This window comes from Rhinoraja longicauda, chromosome 1 (assembly GCF_053455715.1).
Source record: "Rhinoraja longicauda isolate Sanriku21f chromosome 1, sRhiLon1.1, whole genome shotgun sequence".
In the NCBI taxonomy this organism is placed as follows: Eukaryota; Metazoa; Chordata; class Chondrichthyes; order Rajiformes; family Arhynchobatidae; genus Rhinoraja; species Rhinoraja longicauda.
Genome location: NC_135953.1, coordinates 129,426,537 through 129,449,649, shown reverse-complemented (window position 1 = coordinate 129,449,649; position 23,113 = coordinate 129,426,537). Strand labels below are relative to the sequence as shown.

At 40.5% G+C, this 23,113-nt stretch overlaps 1 protein-coding gene across 5 annotated transcripts in view; it reads right to left on the bottom strand.

Moving 5' to 3' along the window:
• Positions 1 to 5,073: 5,073 nt before the first annotated feature.
• Positions 5,074 to 23,113, bottom strand: part of LOC144597347 (folliculin-interacting protein 2-like) — a 72,792-nt gene continuing 54,752 nt past the window's right edge. For all 5 annotated transcript variants that reach the window (XM_078406617.1, XM_078406634.1, XM_078406626.1 and 2 more), the window contains 6 exons: positions 22,887 to 23,056; positions 18,913 to 20,323; positions 16,185 to 16,341; positions 14,713 to 14,910; positions 12,482 to 12,597; positions 5,074 to 9,778 (listed from right to left, as the gene is read on the bottom strand). In XM_078406617.1, the coding sequence (XP_078262743.1) occupies positions 9,700 to 9,778; positions 12,482 to 12,597; positions 14,713 to 14,910; positions 16,185 to 16,341; positions 18,913 to 20,323; positions 22,887 to 23,056 (2,131 nt within the window). In that variant the 3' untranslated portion in view covers positions 5,074 to 9,699. The remainder of the gene's footprint in view (positions 9,779 to 12,481; positions 12,598 to 14,712; positions 14,911 to 16,184; positions 16,342 to 18,912; positions 20,324 to 22,886; positions 23,057 to 23,113) is intronic.

Genomic DNA, 23,113 nt, shown 5'->3' with positions numbered 1-23,113 from the left:
GCAAATTGGAGGAACAGCACCTCATATTTCACTTGGGCAAATTACAACCCAACGGAATGAATATTGATTTCTCTCCTTTCAAGTAAACCTTGCATTCCCTCCCTCCCCCACCCTAGACATCCTGCACGTTTCACTGTTATCACCTCCTTCACAGCCAACAATGGCCCATTGTGGGCTCCTTGGCCATCAGTGCAGGCAGTGAAGTGGCGACACACGTAGACGAAGTTGTAAAGGTGGTATATGATATGCTTGCCTTCTTTGGTTGAGGTATTGGTAAGGAGTCAGAGTCATGGTGCAGCTTTATAGCACTGGTTAGTTCAATGGTTCTTTATTATCACATACCGAGATACAGAGAAATTCTTTTTTTGCATACAGTTCAGTAAATTATCACTACACACATGTACAATCCCAGATTAAGTACAAAATGCATAGAAATAGTCCACTGAGACTATATACAAGAGCCACTATATGGATATGCAAGAAATGGAGGGATATGGATTTTGTGCAGGCAGATAAGAGTTGATCTTGGCACCATGTTCAGCACAGATATTGTGGGCTGTAGTGTTCTATATTCAACAGGTACACATACAAAGCACCCTATTTGGGTGGTATTAGTTTTATTTGACCAAGCTCTGCCCAATAATGCAAGACATTGCAGGTGGGTGTGGATGTCCATCACATAAACCTGACCTCCTTAAATCAACTCTAGACTTAACACCATCTTGGAAAAGCAACCAGTGTAATCAATGGGCATCACACCCCAGTCATTCCTTCTCTCACCCCCATCAGGCAGAAGATACAAAAGCTTAAAAGCATATACCATACGATTTAGGATCTGCTTCTTCCCTACTGTCAGGAGAATAAGTTTGGGTGCAATCCTGATCTCCTAACCTACCTAATTATGGCTCTTCAATTTTTAATGTGAACTCTCTCTGTAACTGTAACACTATAATGTTGTGACATCTACTGTATATTCTGCACTCTAGTATTCTTCTCTTTGCACTTGTGTATGGCTTGAATGCACTCATGTGTTGCACGATTTGATGGGTAGCACACTAAGTTTTCCACGACACGTGATAAAATAAACCAATACTAAAAATTAAAATGTTACAGTAAATATGCATTGTAAAAATGTTCCTCGGTGGCTTATGGGAAGATTAAAAAAGGATAATTACTCAGTTTCATTTCATTTCATATATACAGCGCGGAAACAGGCCTTTTCGGCCCACCAAGTCCGCGCCGCCCAGCGATCCCCGCACACTAACACTATTAACACTATCCTACACACACTAGGGACAATTTTTACATTTACCCAGTCAATTAACCTACATACCTGTACGTCTTTGGAGTTCTTTCCATCTTATTTAAATTTACCTCAGGCAGTTGGAGCAATTAAGTACGACATTACTACCAGTAATCATGCAATCCTGACAATCAAGCTTTACCCCACCTTTCTTACTCAAAACCACAGGAAAAATAATAATGTAGAAAAATTTCAGGAAAATACTGTTACTTTATTTTCATAGAGGCAAAGATTTAGACTGTTGCTGATTAGTGCAAAGTCCTTAAAATTAGAAACTTGACTGTTATACAAGAATTTTCTAATGAATCAATTCTTTGGCCAGCAGCCCATTCTCCAGGTAAGGGCTTGGGAAAATCGTTTCTGTCATTTCACACACACTTTGCCCAAAAATTTCAATTAAGTACCATTATGATTTTTTTCACCATGTGAATCAAATACAATCCCACGCTTAAAGTTCCTTATCATTTCCCTACAATGGCGTTATTCTGAAATAATCAAATGCCACACTTCATTTGAGGGAGAAAGTCCCATACACCCACACAGAACCAATTCATGCCCAAAGGTTCCTTCAAATTATGTCAAAAGTCTTGTTTCCATCCCTAAAATCATGTCATAATCGAGTTGCTGATTATTGTTGCTTGTGTAAGAAAATAACTGCAGATGCTGGTACAAATCGAAGGTATTTATTCACAAAATGCTGGAGTAACTCAGCAGGTCAGGCAGCATCTCAGGAGAGAAGGAATGGGTGACGTTTCGGGTCGAGACCCTTCTTCAGTTCCATGGCACTCACTAAAAGCAAGTGGCTGAGTGGAAGGCTTTGTACCAATCCTAAACAGACACCAATCTTACCTGCAATTCTTTCTCTGCCACATTGATAACTGCATTGGTGCTGCATCCTTCTCCCATGCAAAACTCAATTTCACCACTTTTGCCAAAAACTTCCAACCTGCCCTCGAATTCACTTGGACTATTCGTGATACTTTTTTTCTGGGTCCCTGTCTCCATCTCAGGAGATGAAGTTGCCACTTTCCCTCACTTTCTCCATCTCCACTGCATCTATTCTAAACATGAGGCTTTTTGCTCTCGGACTACACAGAAATGTCCTCCTTCCAGAAGCACAGGTTCCTCTTTGCTGTAATTGATGGAGTCCTCACATGCATTTCTTCAATTTCCCATACTTGTAGATGCATAGATGCAAAATATCGATATGTGACCTGGATGAAAATATAGATTGGTTAGTTAGTAAATTTATAGACAACACAACAATTACTGATTTGGGTGGAGAAATGAAAAATGAAGTTTAATCTGAATAAGTGAGAGATGTTTAGGAAGTTGAATGCAATGGGGAAAAGTATAGAGTTAAAGGACCCAAAACATCAGTTTTGTATAGCGGGATTTTGGGGTCTAAGTCCACAGCTTCCTGAAATGGCAATACAAGTAAAAAAAAGAGTTAAGGAAAGCATATAGTACAGCAACCTTCTTCAGATGACACATTGAGTACAAGAGCCAGGAAGGCATGCCGTAGCATCATAGGACTTTGGTTCAGCCCCATTCGGAGTATTGTGCAGTTCTGGCGGCCCTATTACAGGAAGGATGTAGAAGCTTTATCCATATGGTAGGTTTGTCAGGATGCTAGCTGGATTAGAGTGCATTAGCTGTAAGATTGGACATACTTAAATGTTTTCCATTGTTGGAGGCTGAGGGGAGACCTGATAGATATATACAAAATGAGACAGAGATAGGGGAGACCAATCAGCTTTATACCCTAGGGTGGCCGTGTCAAATACTAGAGAACTTTTCAGGGAGTCTATACTGAAGGGTCTCGACCTGAAACGTCACCCATTCCTTCTCTCCAGAGGTGGTGCCTGACCGACTGAGTTACTCCAGTATTTTGAGTCTATCTTTGGTTTAAACCAGCACCTGCAGTTTGTTCATACACGTATGCCCCCATTAACAATATTTACTTGGGCTGCCATTTCAGAGAGTCCAGAGGATGCATATGGTACGCTTGCCTTCATCAGTCATTGGGAATAAGGAATGAGGAAGTCATGTTGCATCCTTAGAGGACTTTGGTTCATAGCTTTAAAGTGAAAGGGTGAAAGTTTAAAGGAGACGTGCGGGGCAAGTTGTGCTTTTGTTCCCCACAGTAGTAGGTGCCATGAATGCACTGTCAGGGTTGGCGGACACAGATACGTTAGAGATGAATAAGATGCTTTTAGATAAGTACATGAATATGCAGGGAATGTGGATCAGGTGCTGGCAAAAAGGATTAGTTTAATCGTGCATCATGTTCAACTCCGACGCTGTGGGCCATAGGGCCTGTTCATGTGTTAAACTGTTGTTTACCCATCCAGTTGGCACAGCGAAAACATATTCCTCTGCCATTTCTGTCTGCTCTAGCAGTATCCCACCAGTTATGTTTTCCCTTTCTGCATTCCACAGGGTCCAATGTCCATGACTTTCTGCTCTGCTCCTTCCTCCCATAGGACTTCCTTGCAACTGCAGGAGGTGCAGCACTTGTCCCTTCATCTCCTCTCACCAGCATTCAGGGACCAGAACAGATCTTCCAAGTGAGGCAAAGGTTCACAAGGCAGTTCTTCCAACCTGGCCAACTGTATTACGTGTATTATGGTGCTCACGATGAGGCCTCCTGTATATAGGTGAAATCCAGTGTAAACTGGACAACTAGTTTACAGACCATCTGTGGTATATATGGTCTGCCCACAATGGCCACTCAAGCTTCTAATTGTCATTTTAACCATTTTCCTTACCCATATCAACCCATCAGTCTCCTCCAATGCCACACAAGCCACGCACAAATTGGAAGAACAACTTATATTCAGCTTGGGTAGCTTGCAACCCAATGGTATGAACAATAAATTTTCCAATTAGTTAGCCCACATCCCGGTGCTCTCCTCCGACACATACTTACCATGCAACTTAATTTTCTTCTCTCTTTGTTCAATGCCTCTTCCTTCCCCACCTCCACTTGCGTCCACCTATCATTTACCAGCCTTTGTCCTAATCGGCACGGTGGCGCAGCGGTAGAGTTGTTGCCTTACAGCGAATGCAGCACCGGAGACTCAGGTTCGATCCTGACTAAGGGCACTGTCTGTACGGAGTTTGTACGTTCTCCTCGTGACCTGCGTGGGTTTCCTCCCACACTCCAAAGATGTACAGGTATTTAGGTTAATTGGCTGGGCAAATGTTAAAAAAAAGAAAGAAATTGTTCCTAGGGTGTAGGATAGTGTTAATGTGCGGGGATCGCTGGGTGGCACGGACCCGGTGGGCCGAAGGGCCTGTTTCCGCGCTGTATCTCTAAATCTAAAATCTCTAAATCTAAATCTAAATCTCCCCCTCCCAACCTGGTTGCATCTGCCCATCATCCCAGCCCCTTCAGCCTCTAACCCAACTTTCCCATTCTCCCTCTCCAATATTGTTTTGTATTAACAATCTTTCCTCTTCTCTCTCAGTCCTGATGCAGGGTATTGGCATGTTTTACCTCCACAAATGCTCCTTGACTCAACAAGTTCTGCAGGTACCCCGGTTTTTGTTGCTTGTTGGGTGACAGACAATTGTTAACCAAATTACATTTTCATAGCACAAAGGGTGAAAAACCAGATAGTGTGGGGACCCAGTGAATGTGTGCTGCCTGTTATGGTACTGACAAGAAAAGCACCACTCAAAGGTTAAGGAAATGCAAGCCTCTCAGAAGCCAACACATGCTATCAACCTATTAAAAAGAATAGATGTTCATAACACAATGCTTTATTGCACTTAAAGATTCAAAACGATACATTGACATTTGCATGAGAATATACTTCTGACACTCAACTCAATACCTCATCGTAGAACTGAATAGGTAATAATGACAATGTGGTATACAGTATAAATCTGCTGCACGTGGAAAAACTCATGTTGCATTTTACTGAGAAACCTGCAATTCTGCACCATCCTTTAAAACCACTTTTTCTTATAAGGTACAAACATTTTAGAATGCGTCTTAAATTTCCTCTTGGCATTGTTGTTATTTTAAACAATGGACGAATTTTAAAAAAGGCTTTAATTTATTTTGACACTCCAAGATATAAACAATAACAAAATACTGAAGTAAAAACATCAACATTAGCTATGACCAAATGTTGTGCAAATTCACTATTTCTCATACCATTTGGCTTCCAGAATAAAATGCAACTATATGTTTATGATTTCATGAATCAGACAAACGTTAGAATCAAACATTTTAATATCAACACTGATATGGGCAACAAATTAAGGAATACTTCTGTCGGCCACTTGTACTCAAAAGTCACATTCAACAAGTATAATTTTCCATGCAGACCAGTATTTCTAAAATCCATTCAACACAAATTTTAAAAGATATCACAACAGAAAAGCTACACCAAAAATTATGCCTAGCACAATTAAAATGTTACCATGCCACATATCATTTTAGGAATTTGTTTCGTAGCAAAATTCAAAAATACACAAAGACAAATTTGGAAAAGTAAGACATTGCAAACAAAGAAAGTTTGGATTCTTGTCAGTCAACTGAGGTAGATTTAATAAGTAGCGTTTCTCAGAATTTCGGTAAGTTTAAATCCCCACTTTAAATAGAAATGTACTTAGTGTTCTTATAAAAAAAATGGCTTTATGAAAATCTTGAGGCTCAAGTTTCTCCATATTTGAAAAATTGTCTTGAGATTAATTTTTCGGACATTTAGGTTAGAAAAGCTTGCTTAACGTGCTAAATACCAGCCAATTAATTACGCAAGGAGAATTAGCAAAGTACAGACTGACAGAGTGTAACTGCAGCATTCTTTCACTTTCACTAAAGATGCAGGACTGCAATAATTGAGATGCAAACAAAGACAACTGCATTCCCAATTGGGATTGACATCAATCTAAGCAGGAAACAATGAAAGTTCCCCAATGTATAGTTCTTCCTAATGCAGATTACAGAGCAGATAACAAACCCGATCACACCCACTTTTCACAGGATTGACTTGCAGATAGACTGAATGAACGACAAGTGTACCAGATTCTGCAACAACTACATTGTAGCAATAAAGGGACAATCAGGCAAACATTTGTATGCGAGTGCAATCATTGATCATGCACATTTACCCCTGCAATCTAGAACCAAAAGTTTTAAAAATATACTGTGAGAATATTATCAATTGAGCAATTGAGATTTAAATCTGCATATACATTACTTCAGAATACTTCTATGTTGGCCATTGGTTAACATTCTTCAATAAGAAGTGAAATGCAATAAAGTGGCAAAAACGAATGGATAAATAGAATTAAAGTATTAAAATAAATTTAAAGTAATTTATTCTTACAATGTTTAATTCAAAAGATCTGCTGAAAGCTTCAAATGTGACGAGCTTTAAAAATCTTTAAGTTTCAGGGGGCAATGATGGACCAACATATATGTCAGGATAATAATGTTCCCAATGTCGGGGGAGTCCAGAACCAGGAGCCACAGTCTAAGAATAATGGGGAGGCCGTTTAAAACTGAGGTGAGAAGAAACTTTTTCACCCAGAGACTTGTGAATTTGTGGAATTCTCTGCCACAGAAGGCAGTGGAGGCCAATGTACTGGATGAATTTTAAAAGCGAGTTAGATAGAGCTCTAGGGGTTAGTGAAATCAAGGGATATGGGGAGAAGGCAGGTTACTGATTGTGGATGATCAACCATGATCACAATGAATGGCAGTGCTGGCTCGAAGGGCCAAATGTCCTCCTCCTGCACCCATTTTCTATGTTTCTATGTTTCTAATAAATGCCATAAGACAGACTTTGCAGAGTCAGCGTAGTGTTCAAGATTCTGAGACTCCTCACTAAATTCCATGCTTGCTCAGTCTACAATAGGTTTGTAAATGTATACAGCAAATCAAAATACTTTCAGAATCAGGTCAGCTACAGCTCAAGTTAGTAGCTACAGTTAATGGTACAGAGGTAATGGCATATCCCACATGTTCCAAGGACATTTTCCCTCTGCCCAGTACTGAAGGATCAGGATCCTGAAATGTATACCCTTTGCACAAATGTGACCTGACGTGCTGAATATTTCCAACATTTTCTGTTTTCTTTTTGTTTTAAATGCACTGTTGAGTATTCAGCAAGAATGTTACATATTGTCTCTTCATTTAAAAAGCCAACTGTTTAATGTGTAAAAATGGAGATTAAAATTTTTTTATTTAAAGATGCCTTCACACGCAAAACCTCTGAGGTGTGACTCTGGAAAAGGTGGATCAATTTAACCTCTATATTAGGCGAGAGAATAAACTGTGTTGGGGCATTAAAATGATTCAGAGACAAGATTTAGATGCATGACACAGGGAGAATAAAATCCTTTTCATCTCAAGCGTTCTGCCGCTAAGGAATCAAAATGTGTGGTTACTGATCAGCCAGCTTAGGCAGCCAAATCCAAATATTAATCTTTGTGTCAAGCGGCTGAAACCTCATCCAGGCTTTGTCACTGTTCTCTATTTTGGGACGGCATGACTCTGTGAACTTTACTTTCCATTGCAGCGAAAATTAGTTTTCAAGATAGCAGTGCTGGGCCTGGTGTACAAGTAACAAAATAACAAATACAGTCTGGTTCAAACACATCGCTCGATTGCAAAAATTCAGATATGCAATCCTCCTCATTGGTAACATACAAGCACCTGTGGCAAGAAAAGTTAAATGTTGTGTTGCTCTCAAATAGTAGTGCGAGTGTGTTCAGATTTTCATGCTTTTTATCAGAAATACCATTATAAAGTTTCAGGCATTTTTACTTTCCAGCTATAGGCTGTTAAGGCAAGATATCAGTAACAGTCCAAGATCAAACATGTAGACTTAAAACAAGCAACATTTTCAGTTTCCAAGAATTCAACAAAAAGCTCCGTTTTTTTTTTACAATACAAAAAACTGTAACCACTTTGTAATTTTTGAGATTATGTGAACAATAAACCAAAGCACCACCAATTTCCGCATCAAAGTTTGATTGTATTCTTCCCACTTAATTCTAAATTAAAAATGATTAAAAGTCTGCTTATTCAAAACAGAATCATGCCGACAAGACAGAACTAAATTAGAAGTTTTGCATTCAATACTTTGCCTTCTCACATAAAATATAAAAAAGGAAGTGATTTTTTTGTTACAGTTGCACGCTGGGAGAACAATAACATTTCTCGAGGCAAACAAATTGTAATCTGGAGCAGAGACACATTTTCCTTCGAGTCCCGAATTGCTTTTTTTTGAAAAAAAATCTCTAGACAGTAATGAACAAAAAGTTAATATTTGTAAAACATGGATATTTTTGCATTTGCTGGTCCTTTGCAGTAAATGAAATGGGGGAAAGATCATCTCAAAAGTCCTCTGAGCATTATTTCTCAAATTGGATGCACCTGCGAGCTCGGTATCCTGCTTCACACAGAGTAATGATGTTGGCTTGTGTATACCCAGCAGTTTTGTAAAATGCAGTTACATCAGAAGAAGCTTCAATATAATTCCCACGAGCTCAGTCCATATTGCATACAGAGAATGCACAAGAATAAACTCTTTCCTTCCCCCTCCCACACTCCAATTGTTATGTTGGCACCATTCACCATCTGACTTCTTTCACTGAAGTCAGAGTGGACACAGAAATACAATTTATTCCATTGAAAAGGATCAGTGATTTTTTTCAGTATGAAGCTGAATTTCATATGCCACTCAATTCGTACAAGAATGTTAACTCACAAAAAAATTCTAACTAATTGTAAACAGCACTCATTTAAAGATAATCCCTAAAAGATTAAAAAATCAGCCTTCTTTGTCCCTTTAAACAGGAGCACAAATAAACCAAAAGCTTGTCAATCCATTTGTACAAGAACAATGGACAATTGCTATAGCTCTACCTTTTGCTGTTTTCCTTGCAGGACAATATAGTATCCTAGTGATTCAGAAATATTGAATCAATCGATGCAATTGTTTGTATTTTTGAACAGGAATGCTATGTTTATAGTTTTTCCTAACACTGCTATGCACCAATTAAGGCAACTGCTGAAACGATTCAAAAGTCAAAAACACAATAAAAGCAAGCATTCAAGATGACAAAACAGCTTGTTTTTTGGATGATTCCTTTTGTTTGAAAACATGCTTTACTTGCAACAACTTTTAGAATTTGACTAGTAAAGATAACCCTAAGCATTATTCATGAAAGTTCCTCACTGATAATCACTTATCTCAGAAAATGCCTGAAAAGTGATGGAACATTTTCACTGTTAATTGAATGCACTCTTCATCAATGGTCTTGTCATCACTATGATTGATAGTTGTAGATAAGCACTAACAACATTTTCCAACTTGATGCCATCCAAGGTTCACAGTTTGATTTCTTTCTGCCCCTCCAGAGGGTTTAGCTTAAAGGAGTATCTGGGCAACATATGGAGAATGAGTACTTGCTATAGCAGCCAACAGAGGCAAATCATTTGATTCAATTCTGTGGAGAAAAAAAAGTTGTTGAAACAGCTTTCCGTATACATCTCCCGAAATTGTGCCACTTTTAAGGCAGTGTGCAAACCAACCACATGCATTATGTATCATGTAAACAGATATAGACCCTTTGGAAGATCATGCACATTCTTATGGACTGACAGATTTGAACAGAGTAACACAACACAGAAGGGGGATTAAGATAGAGCACATAACAAAGTTAAGCAGAAAGTGTTCTCATATTTTACTCACCCATCAAAAGTAGGATCATGTGTTTGGGAAAGCTCTTTAGAATTATAATGGCTAACCTGACATGGAGGTTATTATTAATGAAGTATAAGAAGATAACTGCAGAAGCTGGTACAAATCGAAGGTATTTATTCACAAAATGTTGGAGTAACTCAGCAGGTCAGGCAGCATCTCGGGAGAGAAGGAATGGGTGACGTTTCGGGTCGAGACCCTTCTTCAGACTGATGTCAGGGGGGCGGGACAAAGGAAGGATATAGGTGGAGACAGGAAGATGGAGGGAGACCTGGGAAGGAGGAGGGGACGGGAGGGACAGAGGAACTATCTAAAGTTGGAGAAGTCGATGTTCATACCACCGGGCTGCAAACTGCCCAGGCGAAATATGAGGTGCTGCTCCTCCGATTTCCAGTGGGCCTCACTATGGCACTGGAGGAGGCCCATGACAGAAAGGTCAGACTGGGAATGGGAGGGGGAGTTGAAGTGCTCGGCCACCGGGAGATCAGTTTGGTGAATTATTAATGAAGTTCCCTACACCCCCCTCCTAACGCAAAGACACTAAAACCACTTAAGGGAAGTTAAAACAGGCCAGGACATACACGGAAGAATATTGTGGTCCAGAGAGACCCATGGGTATGTACATAGTTCCCCAAAAGAGGCAACAGCGAAAGAAAGGTGGCAAAGTCAGTGCCTGCTCTCATTTGCTGAAGCATTGAGTAGAAGAGTTGGGACAGTTGCACAATATGTTGGTCCTTTGATAGAATGTTGTGTACAATACAGGTCGCCACACTAGAGGAAAAAACTGATTAGGCTAGGGAGGGTGCAGAAAAAACGCCCAAGAATGTTGCCTGGACTGAAGGGCTGAAGTGCAAAGGGAGAGATTGGATGCCTGGGACTTTTTCCCTGGAGCAAAGGAAGCCAAAGAGTAACTTTTTCAGGTTTATTAAATCATGATGGACATTAATTGGATTAATAGTTAGTCTTTTTCCCAGGACAGGGGAGTCTAAAATTAGAGGGCATAGATTTAATACAAGGAGGTGATTTAAAAGGATCCGAGGAGAATATTTTTCACAATGGGTATTTGGCATCTTGATCTTCTGAAGGTAATGGTAGCTACAGTTACAGCGTTTAAATACTTTGACAAGTACATATATATAGTATAAGAAAATAACTGCAGATGCTGGTACAAATCGAAGGTATTTATTCACAAAATGCTGGAGTAACTCAGCAGGTCAGGCAGCATCTCAGGAGAGAATGGGTGATGTTTCGGGTCGAGACCCTTCTTCAGACTGATGTCAGGAGGGCGGGACAAAGGAAGGATATAGGTGGAGACAGGAAGATAGAGGGAGATCTGGGAAGGAGGTGGGGAAGAGAGGGGCAGAGGAACTATCTAAAGTTGGAGAAGTCGATGTTCATACCACTGGGCTGCAAGCTGCCCAGGCGAAATATGAGGTGCTGTTCCTCCAATTTCCGGTGGGGCTCACTATGGCACTGGAGGAGGCAGAAAGGTCAGACTGGGAATGGGAGGGGGAGTTGAAGTGCTCGGCCACCGGGAGATCAGTTTGGCCAACGCGGACCGAGCGCAGGTGTTGAGCGAAGCGATTGCCGAGCCTGCGCTTGGTTTCGCCGATGTAAATAAGTTGACATCTAGAGCAGCGGATGCAATAGATGAGGTTGGAGGAGGTGCAGGTGAACCTTTGTCTCACCTGGAAAGACTGTTTGGGTCCTTGGATGGAGTTGAGGGGGGGAGGTGGTAGATAGGGTACATACATAGGAAAGGTTCAAAGCATTTTATGCCAAACATATGCAAATAGTTAAATTAGATAGGCATAAGGGCCAAGAGCCTGATTCTGCACTGTGACGTGAATGATTCTATGACTCTCTCTTGACACAGACCAGAGTATCAAAATGATATAAAAAACAAAGAGATATGCACAAAGATATGAGATGTTAACGCTGAAGCAAAGCTAATATATCACAGCAGCTTCTGACTGCAGGACTGGGATGCATGCACTAAAATATCACCACGTGCAGCAACACAAGACGTTTTTAATTATACACAAGTGGAAAAAAAAAAGACTGCGCTTTTAAAGACCAAAACTTTAATTTATAAATTGAAACTATTCATAAAATGTGCTGTGACTGCAGCACAAGGGAAAATCTCTATTTTTAGTGAGCACCAAAGGCAAATTTGGAGAAAATACAAAGTTGGTTACAAAATAAATTGTTAAGCTTTATAAATTACATTGACCTGAATTTCACTGAAACGAAGCTGCCATGGTACTATATACAGACACCTGAAGCAGGTGAGCATTTAATCTGAAATACACAATGGGGCACTCTTGCACTACTGCACAGGAGTGGCAACTACAATTTTGAGCTCCAGTCTCTGGAGTCTGCGGTGGGACTTCAACACATCCTTTTAACTTAAGCAAATCCACAGAATAGTTTAAATGTTTTGATTTACCCCAGCACCACTCCCAGTTCTTTTATGTGGACTCTCGTGTGGCCTTTGAGGTACTCGGACAGCATCTTGCTTCTAAAATACAGCTCTTGAAGTCTATCCTCAAGATGGATCACACACTGCGATGAAAAGAGATAGGGATGTCAGAATTAATTAGAAACAAAATTCAGTACAAATTACTCAAATTTGGAAAACACATTTGGAAAGATTAGGGTTGATTAGGAATAGTCAGCACGACTTGCATGGGTGAAGGCTTCTCACGGGTTTGATAGAGTATTTTTGAACATCATGAGCATTCATGAACTTCAGCAAGATCTTTGATAAAGTTCCACATGACAGGTTACTATTGAATTAGATTGCACAGGGTCCAAGGAAAACTATTTCATTGGATTCAAAATTGGCTTGATGAATGAAGGTAGTGTCTCGTTGAGGAGGCTCATGAATAGTGGTGTGCCTCAGGGGTCAGTGCTGGGTCTATTGTTTGCCATCTACATCGATGATTTGGATGAGTATGTGAAATAATGTAGTTAATCAGTTTGCAGATGACACTAAAATATGTGGTGACGTATACAATGAAGTTGATTTATTAATAATTAGAGGCATTTTGACCATCTGTGGAAGTGAGTCAAGGATTGGCAAATAGGGTTCTAATGGGCGGCACGGTAGCGCAGCGGTAGAGTTGCTGCTTTACAGCGAATGCAGCACCGGAGACTCAGGTTCGATCCTGACTACGGGTGCTGCACTGTAAGGAGTTTGTACGTTCTCCCCGTGACCTGCGTGGGTTTTCTCCGAGATCTTCGGTTTCCTCCCACACTCCAAAGACGTACAGGTATGTAGGTTAATTGGCTGGGTAAATGTAAAAATTGTCCCTAGTGGGTGTAGGATAGTGTTAATGTACGGGGATCGCTGGGCGGCACGGACTTGGAGGGCCGAAAAGGCCTGTTTCCGGCTGTATATATATGATATGATATGATAATTAGTTCAGTGTGCACATTTTGGAAGTCAAACCAAGGACAAGACCTTCACAGTGCACGGTACGGCCCAATGAAGTGTTGTACTGCAGAAGGATCTAGGAATACAAGCTCATGGTTCCCTGAAAGTGGCATTGCAGGTATAAAGGGTGGTGAAGATGGCTTGTGACATGTTGGCCTTCATCAGTAAGGGATTTAAATAGAAGTTATTCAAAATGATTCTATTGTTTTTATTGAGTCTTAGAATACAGGGGGGACACGACCCTTTGGCCTAACTCATCAATGCTGACCGAAATGCCCATCTCCAAAAGTCTAATTTGCCTGCATTTGACCCATATTTCTCCCAATCTTTCTTAGCCACCCACCTGACCAAATGTCTCTTAAATATTGTCACTGTACTTACCTTAACAATGCCTGCTTGTTCCATAGGAAAGAAATTGTCAAGCTGGAAAGGGTACGGAGAAGATTTACAAGGATGTTTCCAGAACTAGAGGGTGTGAGCTACAGGGAGAGGTTGAGTTCACTCGAGACTATTCCTTGGCATGCAGGAGGGTGAGGGGTGGATCTTATAGAGGTGTACAAAATCATGAGAGGAATAGATCGGGTAAATGCAGTCTCTTGCCCAGAGTAGGTGAATCGAGGACCAGAGGACATAGGTTTATGGTGAAGGGAAAAAGATTTAATAGGAATCTGAGGGGTAACCTTTTCACACAAAGGGTGGTGGGTGTATGGAACAAGCTGCCAGAGGAGGTAGTCGAGGCAGGGACTATCCCAACATTTAAGAAACAGTTAAGACAGGTACATGGATAGGACAGGTTTGGAGTGATATGGGCCAAATGCGGGCAGGTGGGTCAAAGGGCCTGTTTCCACATTGCATCACTCTATGACTATTTCTAGACATAAAATACTTCAAATGGTTAGGGAAGATAGTGATAAGGTAGGGGATTAATCATAACCTTACAGAATGGCAGAGCAGGCTTGAAGGACAAACAGCCTACTCTTACTCCTTTGTTGCAATGTTTCTTTAAGTTTCAGATCTATGATATTTCATTCCTTCCGTGAGAACTAAACGAAACGGAGTTAAAGTCTCAGGTCAATGATGTTTTAATCAGGCTCCCACAGCTGGAGTGTGTTCTGGAATAATCCCAAGAGTTTCAGTTTGTATTTCAGAAATCCAACTCTGCAGTTCTGTCTTTCAAACACACAAGGTTTGACAATCAGTAGCAGACAAATCAGAATATCATTTTGCAGTGATGTACTTACATGATCAGGTGGTAGCTGTAGTTTATAGAGTTGAAGAATGGACTGGAGCAGGCAGGACACAAAGTTAGAGACCAGTACCTCTTTGCCTAGTTTATTGTCCACCGCCTTTCTTTGGCTTGTAGCCACCTGGACTGACAATTTGTCTGTGTCTGCAATAATGCAGACAGCTTCTGCAATAGGTTCATCTAAAACAGGATGCTGAAATACCAAAGTGGAAAAGGATGATATCAGCAATTAAACATTTTTTCCATTATGCACATCTCTCAAAAATCACTTAAATAATTCAAGCCATTCAGAATATTGGAAATATCACAAACCCCATGCTTCCAATCAGTGCACTTCAATTATCTGCCATTTTGATTAGTCACTTGAGCATTAGCAGAGATGGAAGATCAGCAGGAAATGGAACTGGCAGAATTTCATTTCTGTACTGATTTGCATTCCCTGCAATATCAGATCTGCTAGCTGGGAACTCACACGAGGAGAGTTATTCCAACCCTTTGACTTATCCAACTGGCTATGAAGGCTCTCAGGGCAACCAAATTCCCTATTGATGGGAAAAAAATCCCATAATCCCAATAACAGCAAGACCTAAAGGCAGCATATGCTCCTATCTAAGATGCTTCCCAGAACTAGTTTTTTTTAAACAAGATGTTTGACTTGCACTTTCACACATGGGACACATTAGGTAACTGGAAGATGCAAGTTTTAAAGTAACGTTTCAGTTGCTCTCGCAACTGTTGACGCAGCTGCTAAGAAGGAATGATTATTTAATAGCAGTGATAGTAGACGTGGATGGCTCCATTCAACTTGGGCCTATAATTGGGTTTTCACATTGCGAGATTAACCTAATTTGTATTTATATCAATGATTATATTTTTTGCTTACTTTTGAATAGAGCTTTAGCCCTGTTACCAGTGCTGATCCATCTTTTTATTCATTGGACTTTACTTTAGACTTTAGAGATATAGCGTGGAAACAGGCTCTTTGGCCCACCGAGTCCACGCCAACCAGCAATCACCCCGTACACTAGCACTATCCTACATACTGGGCACAATTTACAAAGCCAATTAACCTACAAACCTGCACTTCTTTGGAGTGTGGGAGGAACCCGGAGAAAACTCACTCAGTCACAGGGAGAACGCACAATCTCCGTTCAGATAGCATCCGTAGATAGCATCAAACCCAGGTCTCTGGCGCTGTAAGGCAGCAATTCTACTGCTGCACTACTGTGCCACCCATGAGCGAAGAACACATGGCCGACATTTCATAACCTCTACAATTTATTTCCAGTTACTTCCATATAAGATTAGAGCAAAGTTCCCTCTTCAATAATGATCCACGTGGCCTTTTGTTGCATTATACCAGTCTTACTACACTCTGATTTCTAGCTTTCCTCATATTTTTTAGGAAACAACCTTGCCACAAAATGGTGGCAGATGATAGTAAGTGACATGCAACACATTACTGACCTGCACAGCACGAGTCAAATCTGCCATTAAAAATTGCTTCAGATTTTCATCTGAACTAATTCCATGCAAGACAAAATCTGGGACATACTGTGAACAGTAGCCACCAAACAAGGATCTTCCAAAATTATTGAGACTTGGCTTGCTGTTCATTTTGATGCTGCAACACAACCACATGGTAAAGATATACTTTGAAAAAAATGTTGTGTACATACACGCCTACCACACCAGACACATATTTTACACATTTATTCAAAGACTTATTCAGCATTTAAATACTTAATTTTGCAACAGCCATTTTTTTTCCTTAAAAAATGCAGGATCAAGTCCATCAGAGCTCAGAGATCTGTCTCTTTGTGAACTGCCACTGCATGGGCAAATCAGATGTGCTTGACCAGAGAGCCATGGAAGTTGAGAGGAGATGAAGCATCTCAGCTTTGCCAGTAGACCCTTTTCAAGACATCAGATATAATGGCTACAATGGGAAGTGGTTTAATTGAACACGAAGATAAATTGGGAGAAGCAGTCGAACTCATGTCAGGAAAAGAACCTTTAATACATTCAAGATAATTTGGTGCAATAAAGTATATTAAAACAAACAGGATTTTCAGTGGGGTTGGGAAGATGGTGGGGTGGGGTGGGGTCGAGTAAAGTTTAATAGTGAGCGATGGAAGAGAATCAGTTAATAGTACGTGTACAGTTTTCTGATTATAACCATTAAGTGATTGAATTCACAGTTGTGGCTGAAAATGAGTAAAGGTAAGCATCTAAGAATCTAGGTTGTTAAGATCTTTTTTTTTTTTTTAACTAAAAGGATTTCACAGCACTTTCTGGAAATCCATCTCTCAGAGGTATCAAATCCAGCACTGCCACGGCTATTTTTGAATTATTCAAAGTTGTGGGCAGTACAGTAGTGCAGTTCAGAGCTGTTGCTCACTTCCCAAGTGACCTACATTCAATGTGACCTCCAGTGTCGTGTTTGTGGAGTTTGCAGGCTCTCCCCATATCCGTTGATTTGCCCCAGGCGCTCGGATAATCTCCAATATCCTAAAGACCTGCAAGATCATCGGTTAATTGGCCAATGTAAAATGCCTCCAGTGTGAACATTAGCGGGGTAGAATCGAAGGGGGGGGGAGGGGGGAGAAGGAGAAGAGCTGATGGGAATGCAGGGAAAATAAAAAGGGATGAATATCGGAATAATGTAAATAAGTGGCTCATAATGAATTAGGGATGAGGATGCATCACGATTAATAAGTAAATCAATTAAATTAAAAAAGTAATTAGAATGGCAAATCTTTAGGGCCAGAAGGTTTTCATCGTAGGGATTTAAAGAATTATAGAATATTATTGCACAGTGACACACTAACAGAGTGATACCCTAATCACTGAGATGGCTACAAGTAATTAAACTGAGAAGTCAAAAGAAACTTTGGTCAGTGTTTGGTGGTGACATGTAATATTCTCACATGGGGCAGCTGATAAACTAAAATTGGTACAGTTCAGGATAGCTTGATTACGTCATCAGGGAGAAAGAATAGAGGGTTATGTTGACAAAAGTTTGAGGAATTTCAGGTTAAGGCTTGATTGAAGCATAAAATCTAGTGCAGACAGGTTGGGTTCAACAGCCAGTCTTGAACTATGTGTTTAACGCAAGTGAAAGTGCTGAACAGTTGTCAATTAATTTCAGCATGGGCTAGAGGGAGGTTATCTATTTGGAGCCCAAAGGAATGCATTGGAATATTATCAAAATGGTCAAAAGTTACATGTTAGGATCCAAAAGTATTTTACAGTCCATATACATGAGCCATTAAAATGCTTTGAACAAAATATATTCTAAAATTTAATTACCAATGTAGCTCCAATAGTCAGGAGATCGGAATAAAAGTAAATAGAATTGATGTTACAGCAGCATGAAATCCCTGCAAAGGAACACTGGGAGCCTGCATTCAGTTCTCGTCAGAACATTTAAGAATTACAGAATAATACAGCACAGAAACAAGACCTTAGTCTATGCCAAACATTAATCATGCATTTTCCTTTCCTAAATTCCATTATGAATGATATATTGGCCTGACGGGAATGAAATTTAGTTTAATGAAAGCATGGAATCCCAAGGGTTATGTTCCCAGGAATTTGAAAATGTTAGTGATGTTATCAAGTATCTCAACATTTTAAAGGGGAATTGTTAACTGATGAAAATCTACAGCTGGAGGGGAAGTTTGGAACCGATTCTCTTTAATAAAGAGCAATTGCTGATATGAGATTATATTTTGTTAATCTGAGGTCAGTGAATGTTTTGTTAAACAATAGTACCAAGGAACATGTGGAAAGAGCAGGTACACATTTTGGGTGTGGTTTTCTGAAACAGAGTGCACCACAGTTTACCATTCTTCAGTCCATGCAGTATGGAAGGTGTCATTACTTTGGGGATGAGCAACTTACAGGTCATATCACAAGCAATCTCAATTGTTAGATGAGACAGAAAGAAAAACTGAAACGTTCAAGAGAACAATACTGGAGACACTCAGCAGGGTCTTGATCTTTGAATATCTATGGTCGTGCTCAAGTTCATTAGAATCTCACTCGAGGCCACAAAGCATTGCAGAATATATAGCTATGTTGCACAATCAGAACCCCTATTCATAATCGTTTCAAAAAACAAATCAATGGTCCATATTGATGATATTTTCCCTCTCACATTTAGAGCTTTCCTATTCATAAATTATTTTACCTTGGTAATGGAAGTTCAATCTCTGCCATCCTAGTTTGTCTCTCATTGCAACATTCAAATCCTTGTTTAGATGAATCGTGGGATACCTCTTCATCGTCACTCTCTCCAAGAGCACTGTCAGAACTTTCATTTCTGGGAATGTCAGCATCTATCCGGAGAGTATCTTTCTTCCCAGAATCCTTATTTTCCCCATTGGGGATGTCAGAAGTGACTGGCCTGTCCTGATCACCAAAACTAGCGTTAATGATAACAGAAGACACGGTTTCAATGTTCTGACACGTCCTCGTTGTTTCAGCAATCTCCGTGTTATTTTGTTCATTTGATCCAGCCTCTTCATTGGCTCTGGTGATGCAAGTGACCCGGGTCGGTATTTCTGCCAATGAATTTCTTTCAATGCCTTTGTCCTCATGACCACATTCCAAGACATTGGTATTCTTTACATGAGAAGGGATTCTTAAAAAGCAATGCTGATCCTTTGTCTTCACCCTTTCTATGACCATGACCTCTTTGAGCTGGTCCATAACAGGCTGATGTAGTGCATCAGTTTCTGAGAAGGCAACATCGTTCGACGTTTGAGCATCATTGTTGTTTTCTGCACCCTGACGTTCTAGATTTTGTGCCATTGTTTTTCTTCTTGATTCAATATCTGAATCAGGTGAAAACGAGCAGCCAATCTGAAACATCACTCTGCTTTGTAGGTGTGGACTCCGTTGATAGGGTCTTTCTGGACAATTTATGCCCACACTGGAAGTGGAGCCTGGAGGCTTTTTCATTGGAGCCAACTTAACTGCAGCAGATGCCCCAAAATCAGAAGAACTTTCAGCCAACCCAACTGGTTCATGTCCAAACGTGTGCATCTCAGCATTACACGTAGTGGCACCTTTCACACTCAAGGAAGAGTGCATCTTAATTTCCAGAGCAGGTGCTGTGATCCCTCTTAAACTGTCAGCATCGCTAAATTTGGGTTCATTCGCAATAGAAGGAATTTGACAGCACTCTCCAGAGGTCCACCCCACACGAGTATCAAATTCAGCACTTTCACAGTTGCTAGCTTTGAGTGCTACATCTACATTAGTGTGCTTGCCTTTTACTGGAGTGCTCCTTTTCCCAGTATTTGTCAGAGATTGAATGGGAGTGCTGAAACCAGGGTCATCCTTATGGACGGTGACCACAATGTATTCAGATTCTTCCACTTGTCCTTTCTCGAGTACAGTGCTGATCTTGGCTCCTGATTGGACATTCTCAGTTTCTTGAAGCTTACCTTCCCAGTGCATCTCATTTTCCTGAAGATCTGAGCACCGTATGAAGTAACTAAGGACGTAAAGTAATCGTTGAACTAGTTCTTTACGCTTCCCCACCACCACAGTCCTGGTGAACCTGACTGGTGAGCCAATTGCTCCATACAAATCACCTTTAAAAAAAAAGGAAAAAAGAATTAGTGACAATTAAAAATGTATGTAATCTTAAATATTTCAAAAATCCAATACAGCTTTAAAAAAAATAAACAAACATGCTGCCAGGCACCAAATTGCACAAGGAAGATTCCAGTGTTGTGGCCAACACATACCCTTCAACTGAACAGATTAACTTTTCATTTATCTTAATGTTTATGCATAATTTGATGCTTAGAAGCCTGCATAACTAAGTGACAATTTGCTAGCTATGTATTGCAACAGGATGTTGTAAACTGTGAAAAGCATTAGGGTAAATGCAAATTCTTTATGATCATGAGGAAGCATTGGATGAATGAACCTTTAAGATTCTGGGCACTGCTTATTCTCAAAATCAATTTGAAAAATAAGTTCCTGAACACAGGCCACCATTCTGTCTCTGATCCCATTTAATTCACAACCAGTGTTACTTTCACAGAACAAACCTCCATGGTACACCGTACAATGCATTATTGGTTATACTCTTATACAATTTTGTCTTTCTATTGCACAAATCTGTGGGGTGGGGAGGGAGGAAAATAAAGTGTACTGGATCCCATGTTTTATAGGTAGAACCACAGAATTCAAAAGCAAGGGTCATAGTTCCTGGGTGTGCACATATCTGAAGACTTGTTCTGGACTCAGCACAGTGATGCAATAGTAAATGTAAAAGCTCCTCAATGCCTCTACTTTCTTAGAAGATTGAAAGTATGTCGTCAAAACTCTATTTAACTTCCACAGGTGTAAAATAGAGAGTATAGAGAGAAACTGGTCGCATGATATCCAGGAACAAAAGATGCCGAGAAAGTGGAAGACATTGCCTAATCCATCATGGGTACTAATCTCTCCGCCATTGACGGGATCTACAGGAGGCACTGCTTCAGAAAGGCAGCCAATATCAAAGACCCACAGGACCCTGGCCACATTCTCATATCACAACTATCATTAGGAAGTAGCTGAAGAAGCCTGAAAACAATGACCTGCAGGTTCAAGTACAGCTTCTTCTTAGTGGCCATCACTGTGCAGCACTATCCATTACCTCAGCAACTATGATCTGGTATGGACTTTGGTTTTGTATTGGTTACCCAGTATTACTGATTAATAATGTATTCTATATTTATTTGCGTTTTACTGCATTATTGGTCATGTCAAGTTGCAGCAATTAAGAATGTCATTGTTCCATTGCTGGTACACATGCCAATTGCTGGTACAGATGCCAATTAAACACTCTGGACCCTGACCTACATGACACTGACTTGAATGCAATTGGAATCTAATCCTTATGACAGCACCCATACAGGGAGGATCCAAAAGCCTTCGAGAGGGAAAGATTTTGTAGAATATCTTTGGCAGAGGCTTCAAATGTTAATAGGTGGAAGATGATACTGTTCTCATCAAGGCAGAGAAGGTAGAAACATTCAAAATCCTGGAGAGTCTGGATGTGGATAGCTATAAACCTTTTTTAACTGTCAGCGGAGTGAAAAAGCAAATATGACAAATTTGAATTGTTAAAAAAAGCAAGGATAATACACAAGGCAGAAAGTTCTCATGTAGCAAGTTATTGTGATCTGGAATTCAGGCCAAATAAGTGGTGGGAGATGGATTAACTGTTGTTCATAAAAGGTAATTTAATAGGTATGAGGAAGACAAACTTTGGAGAACTATTGAAAAAGTCAGGGAATAGGACCAAATCTGGCTGGAACTGAATTGAAGGGTTTATTCACAAAATGCTGGAGTAACTCAGCAGGTCAGGCAGCATCTCGGGAGAGAAGGAATGGGTGACGTTTCGGGTCGAGACCCTTCTTCAGACAGTCTGAAGAAGGGTCTCGACCCGAAACATCACCCATTCCTTCTCTCCCGAGATGCTGCCTGACCTGCTGAGTTACTCCAGCATTTTGTGAATAAATCGATTTGTACCAGCATCTGCAGTTATTTTCTTACACTGAATTGAAGGGTTATTGTTTACAGTACATGGATACTATGGTTTTGCATGCCTTCAGAATTTAATCCATTTGAGCCAACACCATTATCTATTCCTAGATACACTGATGAGCCAAAACATTATGACCACCTCCCTAATATGCTGTTGGTCCTCCGTGTGCCGCCAAAAAAGCGCCGACCCGCCGAGACATGGACTGCACAAGACCCCTGAAGGTGTCCTGTGGTAGCTGGCACCAAAACATTAGCAGCAGATCCTTTAGCAGCACCCCACAAGCCTTGCCATTTCAGAGATGCTCTGACCCAGTCGTCTGGCCATGACAATTTGGCCCGTGTCAAAGTCGCTCAGGTCTTTACTCCTGCCCATTTCTCCTGCATCCAACACATCAACTTCAAGAACTGACTGTTCACTTGCTGCCTAATATATCCCACCCATTGTAACAAGATAATCAATGTTATTCACTTCACCTGTCAGTGGTCATAATGTTTTGGCTGATCGGTGTATATTCCTAGTTAGTTATTCCTTCCATCTTAAAAGATGGAAAGAAGGTGGGGAGAAATGGGAAGGACAAAGGCAATATTCTCTGAGAAGCAAATCTCACTCACCAAGTTGTGCCCAGAGAGGATTATATGGATGTGATTTACCCAATAAATTCACGTTCCGTGATGCATGTTTCTCACAAAAGGTCTTTGTAGGTGGATGGTCATTTGGCATAACTGTGGGTACCCAGGCCAGGTGATATGTGAGCACAGCCGTCAGCAAAGCAGAAAGGAACCTAAAATTGGAGGAAAAGTAGTTAAACCAACAGTTTTGAGATCACAACAAATAAGCC